The sequence below is a fragment of the Dioszegia hungarica genome (genome assembly GCF_025882075.1).
Source record: "Dioszegia hungarica strain PDD-24b-2 chromosome Unknown MKK02contig_8, whole genome shotgun sequence".
Lineage (NCBI taxonomy): Eukaryota > Fungi > Basidiomycota > Tremellomycetes > Tremellales > Bulleribasidiaceae > Dioszegia > Dioszegia hungarica.
The window spans coordinates 4,419,600-4,443,663 of NW_026515770.1; the positions used below are offsets into that span (position 1 = coordinate 4,419,600).

The following is a 24,064-nucleotide window of genomic DNA, read 5'->3' on the forward strand; positions in this document are numbered from 1 at the left end:
GTCTCCTTTGTGATCCTAAGCCTACGCACCATCGCTGAAATGGCCTCTACCGCTCATCTGCCCAACATGGGCACAGCGGCTATTCCGAAAGATCAGGCTGTGAGCTGTCTGACGCCGATCTCGTTCGGAGTTGAGCTGACATAGCAGATCCCAGCGATCCTCAGTTCTGCTATACGGAGGATACTAGCCCGATTGAGGGTCTTAAGAAGCGTTCCAGGAGCACCTGTGGCCACCACCTCCTCGCTCCTGCCCTTCATACCGAAACCTGGTGAGCTCACAGCGCTATTTGCTCCTATGCCGCCTAGCTGACCGATAGTCAAAATAATCTTCCTCCTACTCGTCCTCATCAACTCCCCATCATTCCCCTTCCAATGGCACCTGCGAGTATGGAGTCACGCCCTGAAAGCTTACTACCTGGTCTATCGTAAAGGACGTGGAAGGTACCTACGGGAGTGGGAGGCGGAGAACTTGAAGGCGGGGCAAGTGAGGGGATTGCGGACGAAGATAAAGCGGAGAGCTTGGCTCGATGATTGCGACTACAACATTCACTTGTCCAACTCGTAAGCTGGCCCGCTTCCGATACATGTGTGGCTAGAGCTGACTTCCCAGGTGCTATGCCAAGAATTCTGACTCGGCGCGGATGGACTATTGCGTCCAGTCGATGTCGCCCATCTTTACCCCTGGGGTGAATGTCGCTCTTGCTGGATCGCACTACAACTTCTTGAAGGAGATCCCGATGGGAAGCGAGTATCTCATGGAGACGAGAATAGCAGGGTGGGGCGAGAAGTGGTCAGTTTACAGCGGCACATCGGTGTGTCGACTCCCAAACTAACGTGACAGGCTCTATATCGTCACCGAGTTCATCATTTACCCCAAATCCAAACCCACCTCCAATCTCAAAGCCGCCAAGGCGCAAATCGACGCCAAGATCGCGTCAGCCCCAACCTCATCCGCTGGTCCCGCCATCCCCTCCATCTCCGCGCCTGGGACAGGCGAGTCCACCCCTCAAGTCTCCGGCACAGCCTCCCCGATCCCGAACATGGAAGAAGCGAAGAAGGTTGCCGCGCGGACAAGACCTGCACGGTCGGACGGAGGCATCGTGGCGTGTCTGGCGGTATTTGAGTATTGCTTTAAGATTGGTCGAGTCACCATTCCACCTGTAAGCTGGACGGCGCCGAAGTTTTGCAAGGCAAGAGGCTTACATGTTTAGCGGGTTGCACTGTACTTTGCCTTCCAATCGCCAAAACAGGACGAACGGGACCATGCCCGAAAGATGATCTTGTCGAAAGATCAGGGCAGAGCTTGGTTGCGCGGCGGATGGAGGGATGAGCCGAATGCTGCGGATATCGGACGGAATATCGGGATGGACGATAGCGTCACGGAGGAGCAGAGTGGGGAGGCCTGGTACGATAAGACAAGGAAGGGGATGGAGGGTGTGGCGGAGGGGCTGAGCGTGCTGTGATGGGCTGTAGAGGGTGCTGAGCTCAAGGCTCATAGATAGGTAGACGGTCGTGGTGGTGCTTAGGTACAGAGCTGCTTATGACGATCATGCAGCGTCGCTGTGGATCTTTGACAGTGGTCATCACGGTCGCGCTTAGCCAGCTGGCCTGGATAGTGCAGTGGAGCTTGGCGCTAATGCGGGGAATCCGGGGTAAGGAGAACAAGGTTTCTGCGTGATGAGCGGATTCTGGCCGCATCTCTACTTGCATCCCTACCTTCATCTCACAGATCCTTCGCATTTCCACCTGAAGGACGTATCGCGAGGGTCTACTGGGCGGATTGGGCACACGGCCCGTATCTCATCGTCTTGAGATAGCCCAACCACAAGCTCCTGAGTCGAAGTCGCCCTCATCACGCGTCTGGAAATTTCGCGTCTACTTTACCCCGTTGTGAGGCAGTATGGCCGACCCCTCCGTCCCTCCGACGCATTCGTACGTCTTTGTGGCAATGCTCCTCCTTGCCTATGCTGCTCTGCCCGTCCCGAGGCTGACACCGCAGCTGGACCCCCGCCCAGACGGTCGACCTCGTCGAGTATATCCTTAAACAACCCACACTCGCCAAAGCCTTCCTCGCTCCAAAATCCACCCCGGTACAACTGCGGAATCTGTATCAGAAGAAGCTATGTCTTCAGCTGTTGCAAAAGACGGAATGGATGGACTGGATGCGGAAGGCCAAGTGGGTCGTTCTGGGCGAGAAGGGGCTAAGACCGACGGATGACTGGGGGGAGGCTAATCCCGTCGCGGAGCGCTTGGAGTGGTATGTTGCCTCCTCGTACAGAACAAGGGGAACGTAGTGATAAGGAGCAGTGGAAGAGCGAGCTGATGGTGCAGGCTGCAGTATCAACACATCAGACTGTGCTCGCGATTATCGAACTATGAGAGTGTCGGGGCGATGGAGAAGGACAGCCGAGAGCGCAAACTATGGGGTAAGTCTTCCAGTGCAGCTCTTAGGCCAGTACATTCTATGCGACTCTAGAGCCAGAGCTGACATCATAGATGACTACCGATCAAAAGGACAGCACGACTGGTATTTCGCCTATCACAAACTATGGATGCAAAACTCCCCAGCGGCCATCAAGGCCCGAGACGCCGCCAAGCACCCACTCGCCCAGGCCGCTCTTGCCTCTGCATCGCTCAGAAGTCGGATTGGCGCAGGTGGGGTCTCGGGCGAGTTGGCTAGGCGGATTGGGCAGTCCCGGGCGGAAGGCGCAGACGGGGATGATGAGGAGGATATTGTGGAGGTGGACGAGATGCCAAAGGGCTTGGCGGGGGCTAGTCGGCTGGCTGGACGGATAGGGAGTAAGGCGAGTGCGTCGCCTCGGCCCACAGCACCGGCGGCGGTGCCAGCGGCGGAAGCTGTCCCGGATGCGAATGGGGCGGGACCGTCCAGGCTTACGATAGGGAGCACCCGGCCGCTCCCTGTGGTACCTGCGACTGCCTATCTCCCTTCGCCCGCTACCTCGGCTGCGGGAGGGCAGGGTGGATCCGGAGGTGCCCCCCTCGGCCGGACAGGTAGCGCTTCGAAACTCGGAAAGCGGATTGGTAATGCGTCTACGCCAGCAGAGCAGGTCCCGCTCAAACGCTCAAGGGTCGCTGCTGTCCCACCAGAGTTCACGCGGCAGGGCAGCAACTCTCAAATGAATCCCATCTCGATCGATTCGGATGACGACGAAGAGGAGGATGTGAACGTGGACGAGCGGCACGAGGACGAACCTCGGTATCCCCGCCACAGAGTCTCTCAGTCCCGTCCCCGCTCGTCCGGTCCTTCCACCGCCGGCCCGTCTCGCTCTCGTCCGCGTTTAAATCGCCCTCCACCATCCCAATCCTCGCGCGACCCATCGGTCAACCCAATTTATACCAGTACCGGTATGCCCACACCGTCACCCGACCTGACACCTCCTCTGGACGAGACGGACCTCGCCCGGATTCTTGAACCGCGGAAACATGCCAGAGATATGGCTATTCAAAAACGGCTCGCCCCGATCGCACGCCCCGTCCAAGATCCGCGAGCAAGACAAGCTAGCTCGTCTTCCCTGTCTGACGGGCCTAGCTCGGATGAAGACGAGGTACGCCAGGTCCCTCAAGACCATTATGGCGGTCTACTGCTAGATCAGTCCGGTCCCACGCTGTCTTTCAGTATGACTGGGAATACGTCTCCGATCAAGAGGCAACAGCGGAGGTTGAGCGTGGAGGCAGCGAGACCGCCCACGCCGCCTCTGCCAGCGGCGAAGAGGAGACGGACTGTACTTGATCAAGCGCGCTCGCAGAGAAAGGACGAGGAGATGGGCGATGTGGGTGAGAGTAGCGGAGGAGCGAAGCATGGTCTTCGTCCAGCGACGCCACCACTGGCTGATCTGCCCCGGGGGCGTCAACAGACTTCCTCGTCGACTGCGAGACGGCCTCTTACGCCGCCGCTACCATCGTCATCCACCTCCAGTGCGCAAATAGCCCCAGCTCCGATATCCAAGTCAAAGGGCAAATCTGCAGTATCGCGATCCCGGTCACCAGGCTTTGCAGTCGTCATCCCCCTCCGCCGACCTTGTAGCTCGCAGGTCAAAGTCACACAGGATCGACCCCTTACTCCTCCCCTCCCACCACCGCAAGTGGCAGTCCCGGTCAAAAATGCTCGTCGGGAGACAGCACCGGTCGAGGCTGCATCGCCGTTGGAGGATGAAGACGACTCGGACGGGGCATTCTGTGTGGATGGACTAGAGGTGGATGAGGAGGACTTCCTTTCTGCCCTAGGGGGCGTGATTGGGATGAGTCCGTAGTCTGCCACGCGTCACAGCGGAGCAGGGGCAGGGGAAGGAGAAGGCGAAGTTGCAATTGTACGGAAAGTCAGCTATCGAGGGGAAGGGGCAGAGTTTGAACCTGGATGGAAGGCTATGGAAGGCGGATCTGGGGGAACGCCTTCATCTCGACTTTTAGCTCTGACGTCAGGAGTGAGCGCTGGAGCGCTAAAATCAGATGTTACGCGTAAGAGCAGAAATAAGCGCGGGATCAAAGGATCTTGAACCTTAATCATCCTTTGCTGATTTATCCTTTGCTGACGCCTTCCGCAGGAAGAGAGCGTACAAGAGTCACTGATATATGCCCGCCCATCCTGCTTCATACATCCACCTCCCTGAACCCACAACACATATCATACCCACTCATCAACAGATCAGACCATCATGCCCATCGCTGTTCCCCCTACACCCACCTCCCCCACCTCTCCTACCTCCCCCACCTCTCCTACCTCCCCCACCTCACGTCAATGCGCAGGCTTCATTCTCGCCTCTCAGCACCCCTCATGCCCCAACGGCGCGCACCTCGACCCCTACGCCATCCTCCCTTGCCCTATCGAGGCGTCCGTGCCCCCGTGCCCAGGCGGAGACTGCTGGGCCGGCACCACGTCCCTGAAGAAGGGCGGCGTGCGCGAGGCTAGTCGAGGTGGAGGGGGAAAGAAGGTGGGGTGCGGAAAGGGGAGATGGTGTGAGCAGCACTGGTGTGGGCAGTGCAAGAAGGCCAGGGATTGTGAGGAGGGGGTGCAGGAGTTCATGGGGTTGAGTCATGGGGTTGCAGGGCCCCAGCAGGGGCAGAAGGCAGGAGAGGAGCAGGAGGTGGAGTTGAAGGAGAGGTTCCGGGAGATCGCAGCGTGATTTACCGTGCTTTACCGTCGATGCATGTCACTGTGGGAGTTGTACAAAGACCGGCCTGCCCCCTTCAGAGCCCAGCTCCTCATTCCTCGGCCTCATTTTGGCTGGACGCGCTTGTTTCAAAATCTCAACGCGATATCTCGAGATCTCTCTTCTACCTCTCAAACAACGATCATGTCCCTGCGAGCTCGCTGCCGTAGATGACAATGAGCTCTAGATCTGCGTCCAGTCAGTCACGGGCGTTGTCCTTGCCTACACACTCGATCCTGGGCTGACAAAGTCAGGCGAACGGCCCGAATTGGGTCATTTGGCAAGATGGACGGTGTCGAGCCATAAGTACGGCTTCGGCGTTGACAACCTCAAAGATGACAATGAGGGGACTTTCTGGCAGTGAGTTGGACCTCTCGCTTGACTAGCAAGGCAAATACGGGCAGTTGGCAAGATAGGGACTCCAGCTGAGGACCAGGTCGGAAGGTCCTCAACCGCATGTCGTAGACCTATCTTTCCCCAAGCGCGTCTTCATTTCGGTATGTCCCACCCCTTGGCCCTTGGCCCTACTGCCTCTTAGAGATCCGCACTCCTCTGTATGGCGGGACCGACGTGTCAAAACCCCACCCTGGACATGCTTTCATAGCCCAAAGAAAGCGTGGAGAGCTGACCTTCCAGGCCGTATCCATCCTGACCTCCCACCCGAAAGACGACTCCTACACCCCCTCCAAGATCTCTGTACGGTGCGGAACGAGCGTGCATGATCTACAAGAGGTCCGGCTGGGGGTGTTTGATAAGCCTGATGGATGGCAATATATGCCGCTGAGGCCGGAAGATGCGGATGGGGAGGAGATTGAGGGGTGAGTCCATTGTTCTTCGAAGCTCTTCCTCTACCCACGGATATATCTGGAACTCGAGTGGTACGAGCTGGATCGATAATCACTTGAATGTGTGGACTCGAGAGGAAATGCTGACCCCCAGACCGCCCATACCAGCACATCACCTCCGGATCGTCATCCTCGCCAATCACCTGAACGGCAAAGACACGCACGTCCGCGGCGTCCGAGTGTTCGGCGCAGACACGTCCATCAAGCCATCTACCGATGCGGGAGACAGCGCGAGGATGTCCATCAACGTTGCGAGTCCTGGAGAGGAGGATGGCGAGGGAGGGGAGGTGGGGGAAGGGAAGAGATTGTTGATGTTGGGCCATGATGGGTTGAGTGGGTTTACGAGTCGGGCGTTCAGGATGCACGAGGGGATCAGATAAGCCACGATGAGGGGTCGCGGAGACATATGCGGTTATGGACACTATTCATGATGAAGGCTGAGGAGAGCATTTGGCCAGACGTTGTATTCCCACCATGAAGCTTGAAGACTTGCGAGTCTTCTTTCTAAACGGCTGATTCAATCCAGTCGATGTGGACTTCGACTGATTACTTGTTCTCAGCTTTCGTGCTGATTCACCCTGTGCTACCTTGGATACCTACAAATGCGTCGGGGCTTCCCCTCATGTCACCCATTCTGATCACCATAGCTTTTGGTCACGACCCGTACACCGTTTTCCTGCGCTCAGGAGACAACACCCTCCGTGCCTCCTTTTCTGCCCTTCTCTCCCTCCTCCGAGCTGTGATTGCCGCCCTCTCCTCTGCCTGTCTCACGGCCAGGGCTTTCCGCCGGACCTCGAGCTCATGCTCCCTCCTCTCCGTGACCGAAGCGTTTTCCACTTCTACGACTGGCTTTTCAATATCCGCTGATTCTTGTGTTCCCGCCCTCGCCACCTCCGCTGTTCCCTCCCCTCCCGCCTCGGCCTGAAGCCTCAGGGTCTCCGCATAGCTCCGTACACCCCGCAGTGGCAGCCTATGCTTGTTCTCCACCACTGACATGGGATGCGACACGGCCGAGATGTATTTGACCATATCGACCAGCATCTTGTGTGTTGGCGCCGGGACGTCCAAGCGTGCCGCGAGGGAGACGAGGTATCCGTTGATATTGGCAATCTCGGTGACTTTGCCCCTGGCTATATCGGCCGCCATGGACGAGGTGTTCTTTTTCGTCTCACGTATGACGGCAAAGCACCGCCTCTCGAGTGATTCCTCCGAAAAGAGTCGGAGGACGTCGACGGAAGGTACGTCCGGAGCGGACAGGGAGTGGATGTAGGATAAGAGGATGCGAGAGGTTTCGGCGAGGATATCGCGGATGAGCTTGTAGCCCGCGTCATTTGACAAAAGGGCGCCGTTGGGAAGAGCGCCAAGTCCGAGGATGGCGGTAAGGGGGTTGATGGCCGAGTTGATGGCGAGTTTAAGGAGGAGCTGGTGGTGGAGGTGTGGCATTGGGAGGAGGGATGGTGAGAGTTCCGACAGGGATAGCAGAGTGTTGAGGGTGTTGTGGAGGTTGACGAAGGATGCGGTGGGTGGAGGGGGAAGGGGGAGTGCCGGTGAGGGTGGAGGAGTGATGATGTGATCTGCGGAAACGTCCTTTCCCGGCCATATCCACTCGTTGATATCCACCAATCCTCTGGGGTCAGGCACGACCCCAAACTTCATTTCTCCCTCGCCTGGCCTGCTCATGTGTCTGATGACGCCATGCGAGCGTGTCCGTGTGACACCGTGGGTGGTCGTACCGAGGATGAACTGCGGGCGGGTCATGGGGTCCTGGAAGAGCTCTTGGCATAGCTGATCATACACTCCCATCCCATTTTGGAGGAGCGTAATGACCGACGCAGAGGTCAGGCGAGGGGATAGTCTCTGGACACCCAGGAGTGTATCCGGTGTTTTGAGGCAGACGATGAGGGAGTCGATCTGCCCGTTATGCGCTTCCGGGGTGACTCCGGTCAAGAGGTCCGGACGATGAGCCGCATCGTGCACCTTTTCAATGTCGAAGCCTGTGGACTGGGATCCGGTCTCGCCGCGTTTAACAAAGATGGAGAGAGGGGGCCGCTCGGTGGGCGTTTCGGCTTTTTTGGGTCCGACTTTGCGGGCGTGGCGGTAGATGAGGGAGACAGGGGAGGGGGTGGAGTGACGAAGGTGATGCGCGACGAGGGTTCCAATGGCTCCTACACCAAGCTATACTTTCAGCTCCTGATTCGCATCTTATTGGATGCCGCATTGTAAGTATGAAGAGTAGCTTACCACATGGTACCGCATTGCCTGGCTGATCGCAGTACGTGCGAGGCCGAGGAGGGATCGGGAAACGGTTTGATCGCTCCCCTCCCAGCTATCCTCCTATATCTCCTTTAACAGGCCGACAATGTAGTGCGCATGCCTCTCTAGGGAGCGCCGGCCTTCTTGTCCACTCGTCACTGGCCTGACAGCTGTAGGCAAGGTTAAGGTCAAGAGTCAGAGAGCTTTGCAGCTGAGAGAGAGCTGGAGCTGAAAGTGGAGGTCATGATCGCCTTCCTTCCAACGGAAGCGATGGCTGGGTGGCAAATGACCCAAACCGCCACACTCGGCTCGCTTGTTGTTTCCAGAGCCAAAAGGTAACGCCGTAACGCCGTGAGCCTGGACTGGCCCTCCACTTCTTACGGAATCAAATATTCAACGCGTTCAAAGCTCGCGAGAGCGTATCTGGGTCGTCTGCACTCAACTTTTTACTGATACCATCTTGCATACAGCTCACCTACAGCCAACAGCTACCCAGCAGCCACCCTATAGCCTACTCACCACTGGGAAAGCACAAAAGAATCCCTCAAAGGTAAGCTCCGCTCGCCCCGAAGAGCTCCGCTCCACCTCTCGTTTCCCTCACTCACGTCCAGATGTCCATGCACTTTGCCCCCCAATGGGTCAAGCCCATCAAACCCACTGGACCCGCGACGCCTCAAAACGGTGACGTGCCGCCTCCGTCCGCTCGGCAGGCCCAGACCGCCACCTCGCACCCCTTCCCGGCACTCAATCCCGGCCGCTCCTCCTCCCACTCCACCGCCACAGGTCCCTCAAACCCCGCGTTCTCCTACTCTAAGATCACGCACTCGCACTCGCAGTCTCCCCAGTCTCCCAACTTCTCCAGCGAGAACGGGTTTCAGTCGTACGGGGAGAATGGCAACGCCCATCCGTTCCGGTACACTACGGAGCAGATTTTGGCGCTCTGGAATCCGGACCGGGTCAAGGAGGTCCCGATTGAGCTGGCGGAGTTGATGGAGCATGGGAGTGTGCTGGTCAGCAAGGAGGCGGTCAAGCCGATCGGGCTGCGGGATCTCAGCGAGGTGGAAAAGAAGGTAAGTCTTGCTTTGTCCTCTGGCGTCCGTCGCTGACATGTAGCTCCTATCGACTTCGGTCCATCCGACCAACCCAGTCCGCCAGCGTATGGGAAATAACGATCGGCAGGACCGCGCCGACCGAGGGGATAGGGACTTGGCGAATGGTCATATCCGCCGGCCGATCCCACCGCCTACCGTTGGAAAGGACAATGCGGCGCCGGGTGGTGGACGAGGTGTCTTTGGCGGGTTTGGGAGAGGTGAGGGAGGGGCGTTCGGAGGTGGAAAGATCGGGACGATTGGGGGTCCACCTTCTGCTGGATTAGAGACGAGGGGTCCGGGGACGATGGGAGGTGGTTTCGGCGGTGTGGGGAAGCGTCTGAACAGGCGGACCGATGGTAGCGATATGGCTGCGGGTGAGTTCAGCTATTGGAAGCGCGTTGTTGTACTTGAGCTGATTCTTAGATGCTGTCAATGGACCTGGCCGGATCGGTGCACCTTGGCGTGCGAGCCGGACCGCTTCAGGAACATTCGAGGGCGTTCTTGGTTTCGGCCAACCGGCAGCGGCCCTGAACAGCTCAACTTCCGAGGTGCCTCCGCCGGCGCAGACTGCGGGATGGCGAGAGCGGCAGGAGAAGGAGCGGGTGGAGAAGGAGAGGCAAGAGCGGGAGAAGGTGGAGGATGCGCCGGCGCCGACGTTTGGGAAGGGAGGTGGACCAGGGTGGGGACAAGGTCAGAAGAAATGGCGTCTCGCCGCTGGGATCGACCAGGACAAGGTGAGTCATTGCTGCTGCTTGATTGAATGAGGCTGATAGTAGACCCTCGAGATGCCTGTAGACGTGCCAGCCTCGGAATCAGTCATGCCTATGGCCCCCGCTACGCCCATGTCGGAGCGCGATGCGACAGTCCGCGATGTCTCGGTATCTCAATCTGCTACTCCGACGCCCGCTCAGCAGGAGGAGAAGGAAGACTTCAATTCGGTCTTGTGGTACTACCGTGATCCTAACGGAGACGAGCAGGGTAAGTCTATCGCCAGGCCAATCTGAATTCCCGCTGATTGACAGGAACCTTCACTGGGACCCAAATGCACGACTGGTACGCCCACACCTACTTCGCCGATGACCTTCCCATCCGCCGAGCGCGCGAGACCGAGTACTACACACTCGCCGAGCTCAAACTCGCCACCGGAAATGGGGTCCAGCCTTTCCTGTCCCCCAATCGCCCTCGTGCCCCTCCAAATCTCCCCATCCCCACGTCTGCCATGGCGCTCCACTCGCCCGGTATCAACGGCCATCCTACCGACCCCTTCCGAAACCTCTCCATCCACCCCGCCGCGCAGCCAGCATACAACCAATACCTTCCCCCAAGCGCGCCCTTCTCACCCGCCGCCTTCGGTCAATTCGGACAGCAGATCCAGTCCCCTGGTTTTGGCGGTCCCGCTGCTGCAGCTCCATGGGGCGGTATCCCGCAGCGCGGCGACAACTATGCCATCCGCTCTCCTTTCGGCGGCGATCAGTTTGGTGCTCCTCAGCCTTACTCGCCGGCGCCGGGCGCCCCGGTCTTCCCTCAGCACCAGGTACCTTATGGCGTTCCCCCGCCGATCGCCAGCCCGTGGGGCGTACCGGGCGGGATGCCGATGCAGCATCCTGCAGCTGGGCAGATGCCGATGTACAGCCAAGCCCCGGGTCAGCCCATCCAGCCACCAGCGCCGCCCATGCAGGAGCAGTACACTCCTCAGCCCGTCCAGCAGCAGCCACAGCCGCAGCAACAGCAACAGCAACAGCAGCAGCAGGAACCGGAACCCGCTCAGGAGCAACCGGTGGATGAGCCGAGCTACTTCCCGCAAGTCGAAGCTCAGGCTGAGCCAACGCCGGAGGTTCCCGTCGAGGCGACGCAGCCCGAGCCTGAGCTGCCGCAGCCTTCTCCCGTGGTCGACATTGAGGCCGTCGCGGACAAGGTAGCCACCCCTGCACCTGCTTCCGTCTGGGGATCCGTCACTCCCGCTCGGAAAGAGTCGATCGCTTCGCCAACTCCCACCCCCTCGGTCCCTGCCCCAACCGCCGCGGCCAAGCAGCTTCCTCCCGCCCCCTCGTCCCTCCCCGCCAAGCCCAAAGCTATCGCCATCCCTGCGCAAGTCGCTATCGAGGTACCTTCCAAAGCAACTCCCTCTACACCTACCGGCGCCCGTGCTCAGACACCCACCAAGCCGGCTCCGGCACCCTGGGCCGCCAAGGAGGACAAGCCGTCCACGCCCAGCGGACCCAGCCTTCGCGACATCCAAGAGGCGGAAGCTAAGGTCGCCGACTTGCGCCGCGTGGCCCTCACCGAGGCTCGCGCGTCATCCAACACTCCCACTCCATCTACCGCCACCTCGGCCGAGCCCGACGTGCCCGCCAACATGTCCTGGGGTCTTCCGTCCTCCGGCTCGGGCAAGCCCGCTAGCGGCACTCCCGGACCCGCCTCACCCGCTGTCGCTCCCGCCCCCGCATGGGGCTCGGGCGATGCCGGACCCAAAAAGACCTTGAAGCAGATTCAGGAAGAGGAGGAACGGCGTAAAAAGGCCGTCCAGGCCGCTGCGGCCGCCAAGATCCTCGCGGCGGGCGGAGGGGCCGTTTCTTCCAAGCGCGGTTATGCCGACCTCGCTGCCAACGCGCCAGCCCCTCCAGCGGGTTGGTCGACCGTCGGACTCGGCGGGAAGGTCATCCCCGGTGCGGCCCCCAAATCTGGTGTTTCCGCATCCGTCAGCACGCCTGTCAAAACTCTGCCTACCGCTCTGTCTACGACTACCACCCCTTCCAAGGCCGTTCCCACGCCGACCAAGAAGGCGGCCGGCTCAGACGACCTCCTCCCTCCCTCTGGAGACTTCCTTAAATGGGCCAAAGGCGCGCTCGTCGGTCTCGATATCCCCGTCGACGGTTTCATCCAGATGCTCCTGACGTTCGCGGTCGAGCCCGCCGGTTCGGCCAAGCAGGAGCAATTGGAGATCATCTCGGACTCGGTATATGCCAACAGCTCGACGCTGGACGGACGCCGGTTCGCCCAGGAGTTTTGTGAGCGTCGGAGGGCAGATGCGAGGCGGGGAAAGACGGGCAATGTGGGTGGTGCGAGCGGCGGAGGAGGTGGTGGTGGTGGTGGCGGAGGAGGGGTGTTCAGTATGGCCGACGCGGTCAGGAGCGCGCCTGCCAAGAAGGAGGATGTCGGGTTCAAGATTGTCAAGGCCAAGGGGAAGAAGAAGAACTAGGTGGTGAGAGCAGAAGAGTGGGGCGAGTCTTGTGCAGTATCACTTTGTGCAGGAACGGAGTAGGGAGAAGAGAAAGGGGATTTGCAAATGCATCATTTGACTAGCTTCCTATACATAGCCTATGGGCGTATGGGTGTACATGATTGACGATACTATACCGCTATATACAAAGTCTAATGATCCTCCTTCCCTCCTTAATCCTCCTCTGGAACGCCCCAGTCCTCTGCGTCCGCGTCCCACGCGTACATCCCCGGCTCGACCCCCATCCTCGCTAGCATAGTCCCGATCGTCCAGTCCTCACTCGCCGCCGCCGCCTTGATCGCCCCGTCCTCTCGCGATTCGCTTATACAGTCAGCTGAGGTCTCCCTTCCATCAATGAAACTTGACTCACTCATCCCCGTCTCTGACCGATCCCTCATCTCGCCTCGCTCCCCCAAAATCAGGCTCGGCCGCCAGGTCCCCACCACCCCCAAATATAGGATTGCCTTCATCATCCACCGGATCCCCATCCTGGTTGGTCGGCATCCGCGCTAGCGCCCTGAGCTGCTCAGGCGTAAACTCCTCCATGGGCGAAAAGAATGGCTTATCGTTCCCAAAAAATGAGCCTGCACCGCCTCCTCCACCGCCACCCCCCATACCCGGCATCCCCATCCCGCCTATCCCCCCACCGCCTTCTCCCGCTTGATCATCCGGTCTCGGCTGGATATCAAACAACAACTCCGCGACCGTCTGACCCGCGGTCCGCCAGATACTGATCAACTCGACGAGCCGCTCGTCCTCTTCCGGCTGGGTATAATACTTGATCGCATTCCGAAGCGTCCGCTCTTCCTTCTCCAGCTCGAGCAGGAGATCGCGCGTCGTCCGTGCCGCCGAGCGATGCGAGAGGGACGCGGGAGACGGGGCGGCGGAGCGCGAGAAGGGGGTCTTGAAAGGTCTCGAGAGGCGCTTGGAGTAGGTGGGACTGGCTTTGAATGGCGAGGATGTTGTGTGGGAACCAAGGCTTGCGGGAGTGGCGGTGCTAGTGCTCGCGAGACTAGAGGTTGAAGGTGGGGTAGGGGGAATACCGGGAGGGCTAGAAGGCGGTTTATCAATCTTGCGAGGGATAGCGAATGGTTTCGAGCTGAGCTTAGCGTTCGGCGTCTTCTTGCTGAATGGGTTCTTGATGGGTGATGAACCGACATCGGTGTCGACAGTGTTATGCGGCGGTGAGAATGAGTCGGAGGAGGTGTGAGGAGGGGTGGGAGGCGTCCGCTCCCGCGGCTTGACTAGCGGCTTGAGGGTAACGCGAGCGGGGAGGCGGAATGGCTTCTTGAGGACCTTTTCGGCAGAGTCGGTGATGCTCTGTATGGAGTCAGCTTGCACCCTCCACGGGGGTAGAGGATTGGAAGCTCACCTGGCTCAAAGATCGCTTCTGACCCCTCTTCCCAGGTCCCGTCTCCGCCTCTGAGGTTCCCTCCTCCGCTTCGGGTCGACGGATATGCGACCCCTGATGCCCCGGCCGTTTGCCGACCCGCCACTGCCCCTTTTGCGCGTCCTCCTCCGCCACGACTCCGCTGCCGACCTCTCGAGCCTCCACCACCGGCGAACCTTTGGCCGTTTCATATATAGGAGAGCCGGCAGATTCGACGGAATCAGGTTCGCCTCCCTCGTACCCGTACTCGAGGTCGGGCTCGCCATGGTCGACCGTAACGTCCGGCAGCTCCAGGCTGTCTGCTCGCTCGATGTCTCGCTGAGGTCGGCGGGGAGCAGGAGCGAGCTCGACCTTCTTTCGCTTGACAGGCGCGAGGGAGGAGAAGAGGTCGTTCATGTGGTCTTTGCGCTTGAGACCGTTTGCGAGCGACATAGGCGCGTGTGAAGCCGAAGTGGAGAAGGTGGGCCGGGGAGGTGGCGAGATGTCAGGCGGAGGATTTGGCGCATCATGGATCTCCAACGAGTCCCTGTGTACGGTAGGAGTCAAGATAGAATCATGAAGATGCTCTGTAGCGGGCGGCGGAAGGATTTCGGGCGATTCCGTAGCAGGATCGTTTGTCGCTATGACCGGGGACGCAACCGCTGCAGGTTGATCGGCCGAAAGACTGCTAGAGATAGACAATGCTGCCCGCTGAGCTGCGGTAGGGGCATTCGCATCCGAGAGGTTCGGTGCGGCAACGACGGCGGCCAAGCCGCTCTCCGTGGAGTGGGACTCGGCGGATATGGGTTGAGGAGAAGATGGCATCGGAAGGGAATTTGGAAGTGGCGGTGGCGGTGGCGATGTCGACTGGAAGGGGAGGGCGATATCGACCTGGTCCGAGATCGCTTCCGACGCTGGATCTGACGTCGCCGGACCGCCGACGAGCGGGTCGCTAGCTTCTTGCCGATCTTCGTCGCCCTTCTCTGCGACTCCACCGTCAATCTCACTCGGCAGCTCCGCTCCTCCCCCTCTCCCGCAATCCTGCCGTATCTCAGCTGCTTTGAGGATGCTCCCACCCAGATCCCCCATCTCCACCTCTGTATTGCTGATCGCTGCTGAGGCATCGACAGCCACTTCCGGCCTCCCCTCGTCTTGTACGACCTCCTTCTCCTCCGCATCATTCCCGCCTCGCCGTTCCCCTCTGTCCGGTAGCTCTACCATACTCTCCTCCAAGGGTTCCATGGTAGGCTGGGTGACCCAAATGTATCTGAGCTCTTGGACTTGGTCCGCCTCTCCGGGTCTCGCCGCCTTCTCCGGGTCCACTTCGCCTCCCTCTACCGCCTCCGCGCCCGGCACCTGCGATGGCGGTAGGGATCCTTGAGGGTCTTTGGCAGCGAGAGGAATGCTCATTGGGAGACACGAGAGCGTCGTCTCGGGTAGTTGTACGATGATTGGCGCCGATGGGAGAGGTACGGGAGGAAGGAAGGTGCTGTTTGACCGAAGGAGGGTTGGCGTTACAGACGTGGCAGGGAGTATGATGTCGATGGGCTGAATATGGAATGACGATGTATCAGAATAGCTGAGATATCGTAGTACCGTATACAGGGCTTGATACTACCTCATCAGCAAGTCATCAAGCCTGAAGGTTATTCGCGAGGAATAGCAAACTTCGATCGACCCAGACTTTCAACTACATTTGGACCGTCACGCGACTTCAGAGTGGCTTGATAAGGCGAGCGCCAGATGGTGATGGTCCGGCACGTGTTTTCGGGGTGCATGGGAGCTATCTATCAAGTCAAAGTTAAGAGGCGAACGAGAGAGCTGATGAGAAGGAATGAGGAGGTTGAGAAACCAGGCAGGCGTGTCGGATGACGTAATCGGTTTCAGCCCAGGTAAAGGTCCGAGATCCGTGCGTACATCTTCGATTCCAGCTGCAGCTCGCTGATAAGCTTAAGCTGATCGTGTTCCTCCTCTCCTCCTGCACATCCACCCTTATCATCCCCCATATCTGTCACAGCCACCCGGCCTTATATCCTCAGCTCCTCGCGGCAGTGAAAGAAGCGCGAAGACGCATAGAAATCTCGATTGACGCGCCGTAATCCAACCCACACGCCTCCGTCCGCTCGAGAACGAGGCAACGGGATCTCCGTCCCATCTCAGCGGTTTCATCGCCGTCCTCATCCCTCGTTGACGACTAAGCTCCGGAGCTGTCCCTTTGCGCGTCATTAGTCCTGGCTTTGCGGCATTTTTCTTAGCCAACGATTGCAGAGTGACTTGTGAGTCCTCCGTCTCTGGCCTCGTGATGCGCTGCCCCGGCCGGCGTACACGCTCCGGGCCTGCGGCTACGACGTGATAGCACGTGCTGGGGTGACTGCTCGGTATCATGATACTTGAAAGACCGCTGACACATGCCCCTCTCCCCCTTGTCGACCCAATTCTTCGTCCACTCCGTACTACTCCTCGCCACCTCCCACCGAATTCAACATGCCTTCATCCCCCTCGTCAGTCAGACCGCTCGTCCTCGGCCCTGGCGTACCACCTATCAGTGTCAACATATCTTCTCCACCTCACAAACGATCCCGACTAGCATCCCCACAGTCAGTCGAAATGGACGCGGTCGACATTCCCTCGGAGCGGGTCCCTGAGGGCCTCAAGGCGTGCGAGCAGATCCTGAAGCGGGGCAAGGAGGTCAAGAAGGTCGAGCCGGTCGTGACGTACTGGTGTAAGTTGTTTCGGCATGTTCCGCTTGGTGATAGGCATCGGGCAGTGTAGCTGACTGGTATAGGCTGCTTCGCTGCTGCCCAGAAAGCGCTAGATGCCCGAAACCGCTCCAAGGAGGACACGGTCTTCCTCATGTCCCTCTTGGATGCTCTGGAGCAGGTCAGCTGGACACATCTCTACAACTGCAATGAGATGCCAGCTAACATCTGCAGATGAAGGTCGTACTAGCCAATAACGACGCGGTGACCAACGAGGCAGCTGGGGCTGCTCATGTGGAGAACTTTGCGCTCAAGGTCTTCATGAGCGCTGATAACGACGATAGAAACGGCATTGCTGGCAAGTGAGTAGATCTTCATATCTCAGACCATCACTAATGTCGCAGAGCAACTATCCGAAAGTTCGTGGTGGCTGGGCAATTCATTGAGGTACTGCGATGTTTCGAGAACGGTATGACCGAGGAGGTCAGTTCACAGCCATACGCTCCCTTCAATGACTTTGCTGATAGTCCAGATGGAGCAGAAGCTGCAGTATGCTCGGTGGAAGGCGGCCGACGGTGCCAAGGCGTTGCGCGAGGGAAGGACTCCCGCTTCTGGACCTCGTGAGCCAAACCTTAATGTCAACCAACTCGGAGCTGATAGCATAGCCATCCCTGACATCGAGCTCTCCCTCCCCGAGCTACCTTCCGGCTCGCCATCAGGCAACTCCCAATTCATTTCGGGCTCACCATCTCAAAATACACCTTTGTCCCGTCCAGCGAACCTCTCCAACAACATCACACCGCTCGTCTCGCCCCGTCCTTCCCCCGGAGCCCACTCTCGCACAGACCTCCCCAGCCTAGACATGGACCGACCTCCAGGGCGGAATCTCAGCAATAAGGCAAGTGGAGCCTGGTCCACTGTCGCCACGCCCGGAGTGGCAGAAGAGGGGGACGAGGACCGGCACTTCCAGCTGCCCACCGTTCCCCCTTCCGCCATGCCTGACGTGCACTCTACGCCACCGGGAGGCGAGAAGAAGGCTGTCCGATTTACCGGTCCGGACGGCGCACCTCTCAGTCCGGCCCAGACCCACTTTACGGTTGACTCGTACGATGCACCGGATGCTCCACCGCCTACTACCTTCGGGGACAGCCCTACCTCCCCGGCCAAGCCTCCACCTCCGGTTTTGAAGCGGGATGATAATTCCGGCTCTTCTCGCTCAACCAACTCTACCGATACCGCTGGTCGTCCTGGAGGGGACAGCAATGCGAGTCGCTCGGCTCAACCCTCCGCACCTAGACCTCCCACTGGAAATGGAAGTGGCAGCAATCGCCCATCTCCCAGTCTACAGCCGACGCATATGCCCCCTCCTCCACCACCTCCCTCCTTCGCTTCCTACCCGTCCGTCCCGCCCACTACCGCCCATCCTAACGGTCTCGGCCTGACCTCACCTCCTCCGTCTGCTCCACCACTATCAGCCATGTCGTCCCTCGCTCCGGCGCATAATAACCCCATACCCAAGTTGACGCGGAAACAAGTTGAACAGACGCAGAAGCACGCACGATGGGCGGTGAGTGCGTTGGAATTTGATGATGCGGAGACGGCACGGACGGAGCTGCGGAAGGCACTGGCGATACTAGGCGGATAGATGCAGGAGCGAGGGGGTTCCGGGTCTCGACCATACTCGATACTCGTAGATCGAGTCAAAGTCATCACTTATCAGTAGATACTCATAGAGGGTGGTGCATGCCCTGCTGCGCTTACGCTTGGTCGTCTGTTGAGGCTAAACATCGCGACTTAAACAAAAAAATCTAGTTATTGTCCTCCGCTCGACTCTCCCACGGACGCAGGCGAAGACCAGAGAGAGGAGCACAAGGAGGCCGAAACGAGGGAGGAGGGAGGGAGGGGAGACGGGAACAAAGAAGGAGGACAGACAAAGGGGAACCAACTCATACTCCCCAGTCCTGCTCGTCGCCGAAGGAGAACACCGACACCGGCGGGATGGAGAGGGGCGCGGTTTGGCAGGTAATGACTGGGTGGATGAGAGGAAAGAGAGAGGATGGGAAGAGGTGAAAAGGCGTGATCCCTGAAGGGATATCACCTCTCGCGCGATCGCTCGCCCCAGAAACCCATTTCATCCTCTGACTCGCCAAGCTCGGTGGTTTTAAGATGGGTGCGCAGTGTTGGGCAGGGTATCAACACCTCACGATCTCGTCGTCGTAGGCTTGCAAGGAGAGAAGCCGCTATGCTGACAGAACAAATAGATCGTACGAGTATACATCGGTACGCCAAAGCGGCAAACCAGCATCATGTCTCTTCGCCGCTCTCAACCATCTGAGCCCTAGCATCTCTGCGACTGTCAGCGCGACGCTATGTGCTCCAAGCGACACTGAAATGCGGCTCACCTGAATGCCTTGGAGAGTTGCGTCTTGAACCGATGAATCCCTGAGTACTTGGACCGACCGAAAATGCCACCGCGTCCTCTCTCTTTGAGCTGATAAATGAGCTTGGTTCTATCTGCCTGACATCCCGAGTCACTCACAGCCAAGTACGCCCCGTCAAGTTCTGCTAGATCAGCATGATATCAATCTTTTGCCATGAAAGAACTTACCATCCGATTCACCAAGCATATCCATCTTAGCCTGGGAGACCCACGCAAAGCTGTTGGTAGGGTCGAAAAAGCGGATGAGCCAATGGCGCTCAGCATCCTCGGCAGGTTGGCCTTCGAAGACGGCTTCGGACAACTCGAGGTCCTCGTCCTCAGGATCGACGATTTCAGCGGGGAAATAGGGGTACCCAGGGACTTTAGCCCAGACTAAAGTGGTCAGTACATGACCTGAAGTGATCCGGTTGAACTCACCAAGAGTTCCCTCTGGGAAAGGGTCATCCTCTTCATCTTTCGGCTCGGTAGCCTCGGTAGGCGCGACAGAGTCTGCTCGTATCTCCCCCATCGCATCATCATCGTCCTCCTCTTCAATAGGACGGCTTGGCCCAGCAGTGTCCGCTTTGGACTTTCGATTCGACCGAGAGCCCCGCTTCACCGGAGAAGACTTGGCGGGCGAAGCGATATCCGAGGCCGCCTCCTCCACCCCTTGATCGTCGTGCATGATCTCGTCTTCCTGCTCCACTTGCACCGCCTTCTCCTCCTTCAGTGCAGCCGCGGACTTCCGACTCGACCGGCTGTTACGTTTGACGGGTGACGAGGCAATAGATGAGATTGCGCTAGACTCCGCTTGCCCACTCGCAGCTTCTTGCTCAGCGAGAGCTGGGGCTGGCACGGCAATCGCAACCCCGGACTTCCGGCCAGTCCGAGAGATACGTTGCGGTACGGCCGAGGCTACCGGCGTAGGCGCATTGGATACTGCCTGCTCCGCCTCCCGGTCACCTCTCTCGGTCCGCTCAGCGGCAGCTGCCTCAACATTCCCGCTTGTTCTGCCCCGTCCGCGAGTAACGCGCTTGACCGGGGTATACTCGATGGGCGTCAAAGGGGCCGAAGATGGCGTGGCAGCTTTCGGGGTAGTCTCGCCCGCCCGAGAGTCCGGTGGCGGTGGGCTTAGGTCGTCTTCTTCCGAGACATGCGCCACTCCCGGCTCCTCCTCTTCTGCCGCCTCCGCCATCTCCACATCCTCTCCCAGCTCCGCCTGCTCGTCTTTCTTGTCGGTCCGCCTCCTCTTCCGCCCAGAGGTTGCTGGGTAGCCCTTGGGCTTCCGCTTCCTGTTCCTGGCGGTGCTTGGACCGGGACCAGCCTGAGCCTGCCCTTCGTCCTCCGCCGGAGTCACGTTAAAGATAGGAGCTTCGGTTGCGTCGGCCTCAGAGCCGGGTGGCGTGAGGTTGTCTGACGATATGGCGCTGAGTGGGCTACTGCGTTGCGGTGGCCCGGCTTTTTCAGGCGAGGGTGGCAGGGTAACAGCCGGTACGAGAGGGGAGGTACTTGCTGTTCCGGATCGACCTTTTTGATCAGCTTGGATGGCGAGGGACTGGAAAGATAGTCTCACCTCGAGGTACTCCGAGCAGATCCGGCCTTTCCGCCCGCTTCCGCTTCGTTCCGGCCGGCAACACCCAGCCGACATTGAATCTCTTGAAATGATCTGCAGCGCCGATATCCTCCGTCACCAGATCCAGCTCCAGCTCGCGCTTGCGCCTCTCCTTGTCGCTGATCAGAGGAATAGTCTCTATCGCCACCACACCCGTCTGAAGCCTCGGACGAGGTCTCGGCGCGGTAGACGACGTCTCTGCCTCGGAAGGAGTCACGGCCGATGTGGTCGTTGGCATTCTACTTCGCTTTCCACGGGCGCTTGTCGATGACTCGGGCCCGGGAGAAGTAAGAGCGGATGACGGTTGTTCCGTGGGTGGCGCCAGTCTGGAACGGCCGCTTCGGGATCGCGAGGCGCCCGAGGTCTGCCGCGAGTGCGCTTCGGTATCGGACGAGCCGGCAAAGCCAGCTTCTTGCGCAAATGCCACATTGGCTTGGATATTCGCCCGAGTAGCCCGCGGGACGACAGGCGGCTTGGCGACCGCAGCCGCAGCCGCAGCACGCGCAGCTCGCCTTTCGCGTAGCTCCGCATTTGTGGGCCGTTTGGGGGGAGTAGGCGGGGGTGGTGGGGGCGGGGTAGGTGGTCGAGGCTTGGCCATCTCGAATGCAAAGACCGAGCGGAGGTTGTCCAGCTCGGTGTCGACGGTCGATGTGTGCAAAGCCGACTGCAGAAGTAGAAGGGATGGCTCGAGATCGCCAATTGCCTCGGCCGGTACCGACGATATGTCCAGGCCATCGCCGGGAGGCATCATCATCGAATGAGAGCCGAGTGTGCTGAGCTCGTCAAGAAGGGGCTGGACGTTGGCTTGGATGCGCTTGGCGACCTTGTTGAACTGGGTTTCGGGCTTATTATACAGTATAGCATTGTCGAGAACGAGATGGACGTCGCGCTGGGGATTTTCAGCTGGATCCAACAAACGATGACTGGCAGGACTAACCTTGAAGTCCTCCGTTGTCCGATACAGGTTCTTCTCCAGCTTGTCGTCCATTTGCATCCAGCTCATTGGTTCCTTGATGACCTGGAAATAGTCAGGGACCTCGAAGCGGTTGACGGGGTTCAGAAACAGCTCGTTCCGGTCCATACTGTTTCGCGTCAGCCCATACTTGAGGACAACTTCCAGTAAGGCGGCGCTTACGCAGATATCTTCTCCAGAGTCAGACGTAACTGCTCATACCCCGGAAAGATGAACCCATCCACCATATCCTTGATGACTTGCGCCTGCCGCAACTTCTCCCGCTCCCGCTTGCGCACCAGCTCCGCCAACATCCGGACCTTCTCCAGATCATTCCGCAGCAGACGGAGAAAAGACAGCTTTAGCGCCTTCTCCGCCTCGGTCTGCTGTCGGCCAGCATTCGACGCTGTCCATGGCTGAAACGTCAGCTGAGCCTCTTGTCTGTCATGGCAGCACGCGGCCAACTCACCTCGAGATGTAGTCGCTTCAGGAGCGGGGCGCCCCTCCTCGCTTCCCGCTTCAAACTCCAGTATCGACATAGCTTCTCCACAAACCCCGCCCGCTTTCTTATCTGGAGCTTGCTGACATAGTCCAGCAGCATCTGGACAATGAGGTGGGGAACGACAGGCGGTCCGGGTCGATACGACTTGGCGTGCGCACGGGCAGTCTTGGTCGTTACTGCAGCTTTGATGACCGCGGCCGCGCGCTGTTTCTTGGGCAGAGGGGTTCCCGAGTCGTCGGATCCGAATTCGTCGTCAAAGGTGTCTTTGCGCATATCGTCCTGAGAGTCAGCTTGGCTCATGAAAGGCAGGAGTGCGAAAGCTCACGGGAAGATGTTTGTCACAGTACGCTTTGAGCGTCCCGTCATTATGCGCAGACTTCATCGGAGAGAGACACCCCATCTGCCGAGCGCAAGTGACGTGGAAGGCGGTAAAGCAGTTTCGGTTGTCGCATTGTACGCAGGCTCCCATCTTCTCGCGACATAGTGAGCAGATCTGAACCATAAGCTGCAGGTCTAACATTCATCGATGACGCGTGCGCAGCGAACTTACCAATTTCCACCTGTTCTTTGGGATAGCCTCAACCCCATCAATTGGCTCCATGTATATCGCGTTACCGAGCATCAACTCTGGAATCCAGATCGAGCAGAGAAGATGCGCCCAGTGACCGGTTGTGGTCTGCTTGAAAGCTCCGCCTTCGTTCGGGCAGACGAGACAAGACTGGCTGTGTCAGCTGCGGCGTGATTGGCTTTCCAGCCGTGGATAGCTTACTACCGGGTTCTCCGGCGAGACTGTACACTTTCGACATAGCCACTGCCCCTCGGGGATGTACGGTACGCCATAGCAGTCTGCACGATCAGCTCTCAAGCCCACAATGCTGCTGAAGTGAAGTACCTTGGTGGACGGCCAAATTGCACCCATCGCAGAATACGATAGCGTTCGAGTTCTCGCCTTCGCCATCATCACATACTGCGCACTTTGAGTCCTCCACGGGCATATGTGATGCAGGCTGAGGTATACGCTTGATCTAGAACCCTCAGCTCTTGACATGTATTGAGACTGGGTGGACGCACCAGGTTAAACCACTCCTTCTCTAGCTTGTCCATAATGACTTCAAAGACCTCATAGCTGATCGCTCCGGACTGATCTTTTCTCCGCTCGGCATTGATGGCCTCCAGCCAGGCTTGGTCTGTCCTCGTCAGCTTGAGCACGGGAGAAGGGAAGGGGTGAGCGTACCCTGCTCATCCATGTCATATTCGACCTGTACCGCGAGCTCTGTCTCTATCGGCTCTGAGGTATCAGCTGTAGCTCAATTACCCTCGTCGGGCTGACACCAGCTGACCTATGTATCGGATGTAGTGCTCTGGACGAGTGTAGTCGGAGAAGTCATTGTCTAGACGTCAGACAGCACCAATCATCAGGCGCGTGGACGTACAGCCATAGTGACGCAGCTGGTCCTGTTTGATCAGCTGACACTGATAGAGCAGATACCAAAGTTGCTGTACGTACAGAGTGAACACCTGCAGGTGCAAGGAGGGACGGATCATCCCTGATCTCGCGAAAGCTGACCGTAGGCAGCTGATGCTGATACTGGACGTCCGCCGAGCTCTCGAGCTGAGGCATTTCGGCTCGCTCTCTTGCTGAGGCAGCGTCGAATGACTCTAGCCGGCACGCTTCACTGTGAGGTGCGCAAGGTCAGCTCTAGTAATGCAGTAAAGCGAGATCAGCGGGTATGAGGTCAGGCCAAAGTGGACTTCTAAGTTCTTGTGCTTGCTGGTCGCGGACGCGCAACGACAATATCAACCCGGATAGACGAAATCAACCGGACTTTCCGACGCGGATATCCGATTCCGGCCATCTGTGCGCATTTGACCCGCCTCGCCAGCTCAAGCTCAAGGGGAATTCAAAACAGCCTCTTTCTCTTTCTCTTTCTCTCT

At 58.7% G+C, this 24,064-nt stretch overlaps 9 protein-coding genes across 9 annotated transcripts; 6 read left to right on the top strand and 3 right to left on the bottom strand.

Annotated features, from left to right (window-relative positions):
- Nucleotides 1–39: 39 nt before the first annotated feature.
- On the top strand, nt 40–1,462 carry MKK02DRAFT_45442 (uncharacterized protein; the record flags this gene model as incomplete). The annotated part of the gene is made up of 6 exons (XM_053093421.1): nt 40–99; nt 148–268; nt 317–560; nt 610–789; nt 841–1,159; nt 1,211–1,462. The coding sequence occupies 6 exons, from the start codon at nt 40–42 to the stop codon at nt 1,460–1,462; spliced, it is 1,176 nt and encodes a 391-aa protein (XP_052946514.1).
- A 437-nt stretch (nt 1,463–1,899) lies between these two features.
- Nucleotides 1,900–4,270, top strand: MKK02DRAFT_45443 (uncharacterized protein; the record flags this gene model as incomplete). The annotated part of the gene is made up of 4 exons (XM_053093422.1): nt 1,900–1,931; nt 1,999–2,256; nt 2,331–2,425; nt 2,496–4,270. 4 exons carry the CDS (start codon nt 1,900–1,902, stop codon nt 4,268–4,270), a joined length of 2,160 nt encoding a protein of 719 aa, XP_052946515.1.
- A 402-nt stretch (nt 4,271–4,672) lies between these two features.
- On the top strand, nt 4,673–5,140 carry MKK02DRAFT_45444 (uncharacterized protein; the record flags this gene model as incomplete). The annotated part of the gene is made up of 1 exon (XM_053093423.1): nt 4,673–5,140. The coding sequence occupies one exon, from the start codon at nt 4,673–4,675 to the stop codon at nt 5,138–5,140; it is 468 nt and encodes a 155-aa protein (XP_052946516.1).
- Nucleotides 5,141–5,343: 203 nt separating this feature from the next.
- MKK02DRAFT_45445 (anaphase-promoting complex, subunit 10-domain-containing protein) lies at nt 5,344–6,392 on the top strand (the record flags this gene model as incomplete). Its single annotated transcript, XM_053093424.1, has 5 exons — nt 5,344–5,365; nt 5,422–5,527; nt 5,604–5,664; nt 5,804–5,985; nt 6,107–6,392. The coding sequence occupies 5 exons, from the start codon at nt 5,344–5,346 to the stop codon at nt 6,390–6,392; spliced, it is 657 nt and encodes a 218-aa protein (XP_052946517.1).
- A 274-nt stretch (nt 6,393–6,666) lies between these two features.
- Nucleotides 6,667–8,268, bottom strand: MKK02DRAFT_33865 (ketopantoate reductase PanE/ApbA C terminal-domain-containing protein; the record flags this gene model as incomplete). The annotated part of the gene is made up of 2 exons (XM_053088803.1): nt 6,667–8,187; nt 8,254–8,268. 2 exons carry the CDS (start codon nt 8,266–8,268, stop codon nt 6,667–6,669), a joined length of 1,536 nt encoding a protein of 511 aa, XP_052946518.1.
- A 608-nt stretch (nt 8,269–8,876) lies between these two features.
- MKK02DRAFT_45447 (putative cytoplasm protein) lies at nt 8,877–12,555 on the top strand (the record flags this gene model as incomplete). Its single annotated transcript, XM_053093425.1, has 5 exons — nt 8,877–9,335; nt 9,379–9,730; nt 9,780–10,090; nt 10,133–10,334; nt 10,379–12,555. The coding sequence occupies 5 exons, from the start codon at nt 8,877–8,879 to the stop codon at nt 12,553–12,555; spliced, it is 3,501 nt and encodes a 1,166-aa protein (XP_052946519.1).
- A 194-nt stretch (nt 12,556–12,749) lies between these two features.
- MKK02DRAFT_45448 (uncharacterized protein) lies at nt 12,750–15,355 on the bottom strand (the record flags this gene model as incomplete). Its single annotated transcript, XM_053093426.1, has 3 exons — nt 12,750–12,897; nt 12,947–13,896; nt 13,949–15,355. The coding sequence occupies 3 exons, from the start codon at nt 15,353–15,355 to the stop codon at nt 12,750–12,752; spliced, it is 2,505 nt and encodes an 834-aa protein (XP_052946520.1).
- Nucleotides 15,356–16,429: 1,074 nt separating this feature from the next.
- On the top strand, nt 16,430–18,289 carry MKK02DRAFT_45449 (putative late endosome to vacuole transport-related protein; the record flags this gene model as incomplete). Its single annotated transcript, XM_053093427.1, has 6 exons — nt 16,430–16,667; nt 16,731–16,825; nt 16,879–17,006; nt 17,049–17,127; nt 17,177–17,264; nt 17,310–18,289. The coding sequence occupies 6 exons, from the start codon at nt 16,430–16,432 to the stop codon at nt 18,287–18,289; spliced, it is 1,608 nt and encodes a 535-aa protein (XP_052946521.1).
- A 659-nt stretch (nt 18,290–18,948) lies between these two features.
- Nucleotides 18,949–23,750, bottom strand: MKK02DRAFT_45450 (uncharacterized protein; the record flags this gene model as incomplete). The annotated part of the gene is made up of 18 exons (XM_053093428.1): nt 18,949–18,991; nt 19,047–19,135; nt 19,184–19,206; nt 19,253–19,456; nt 19,502–20,590; nt 20,637–21,564; nt 21,613–21,757; nt 21,811–22,043; nt 22,097–22,408; nt 22,455–22,622; nt 22,680–22,847; nt 22,899–22,975; nt 23,022–23,154; nt 23,201–23,316; nt 23,364–23,417; nt 23,470–23,520; nt 23,563–23,584; nt 23,637–23,750. 18 exons carry the CDS (start codon nt 23,748–23,750, stop codon nt 18,949–18,951), a joined length of 3,969 nt encoding a protein of 1,322 aa, XP_052946522.1.
- Nucleotides 23,751–24,064: the final 314 nt, after the last annotated feature.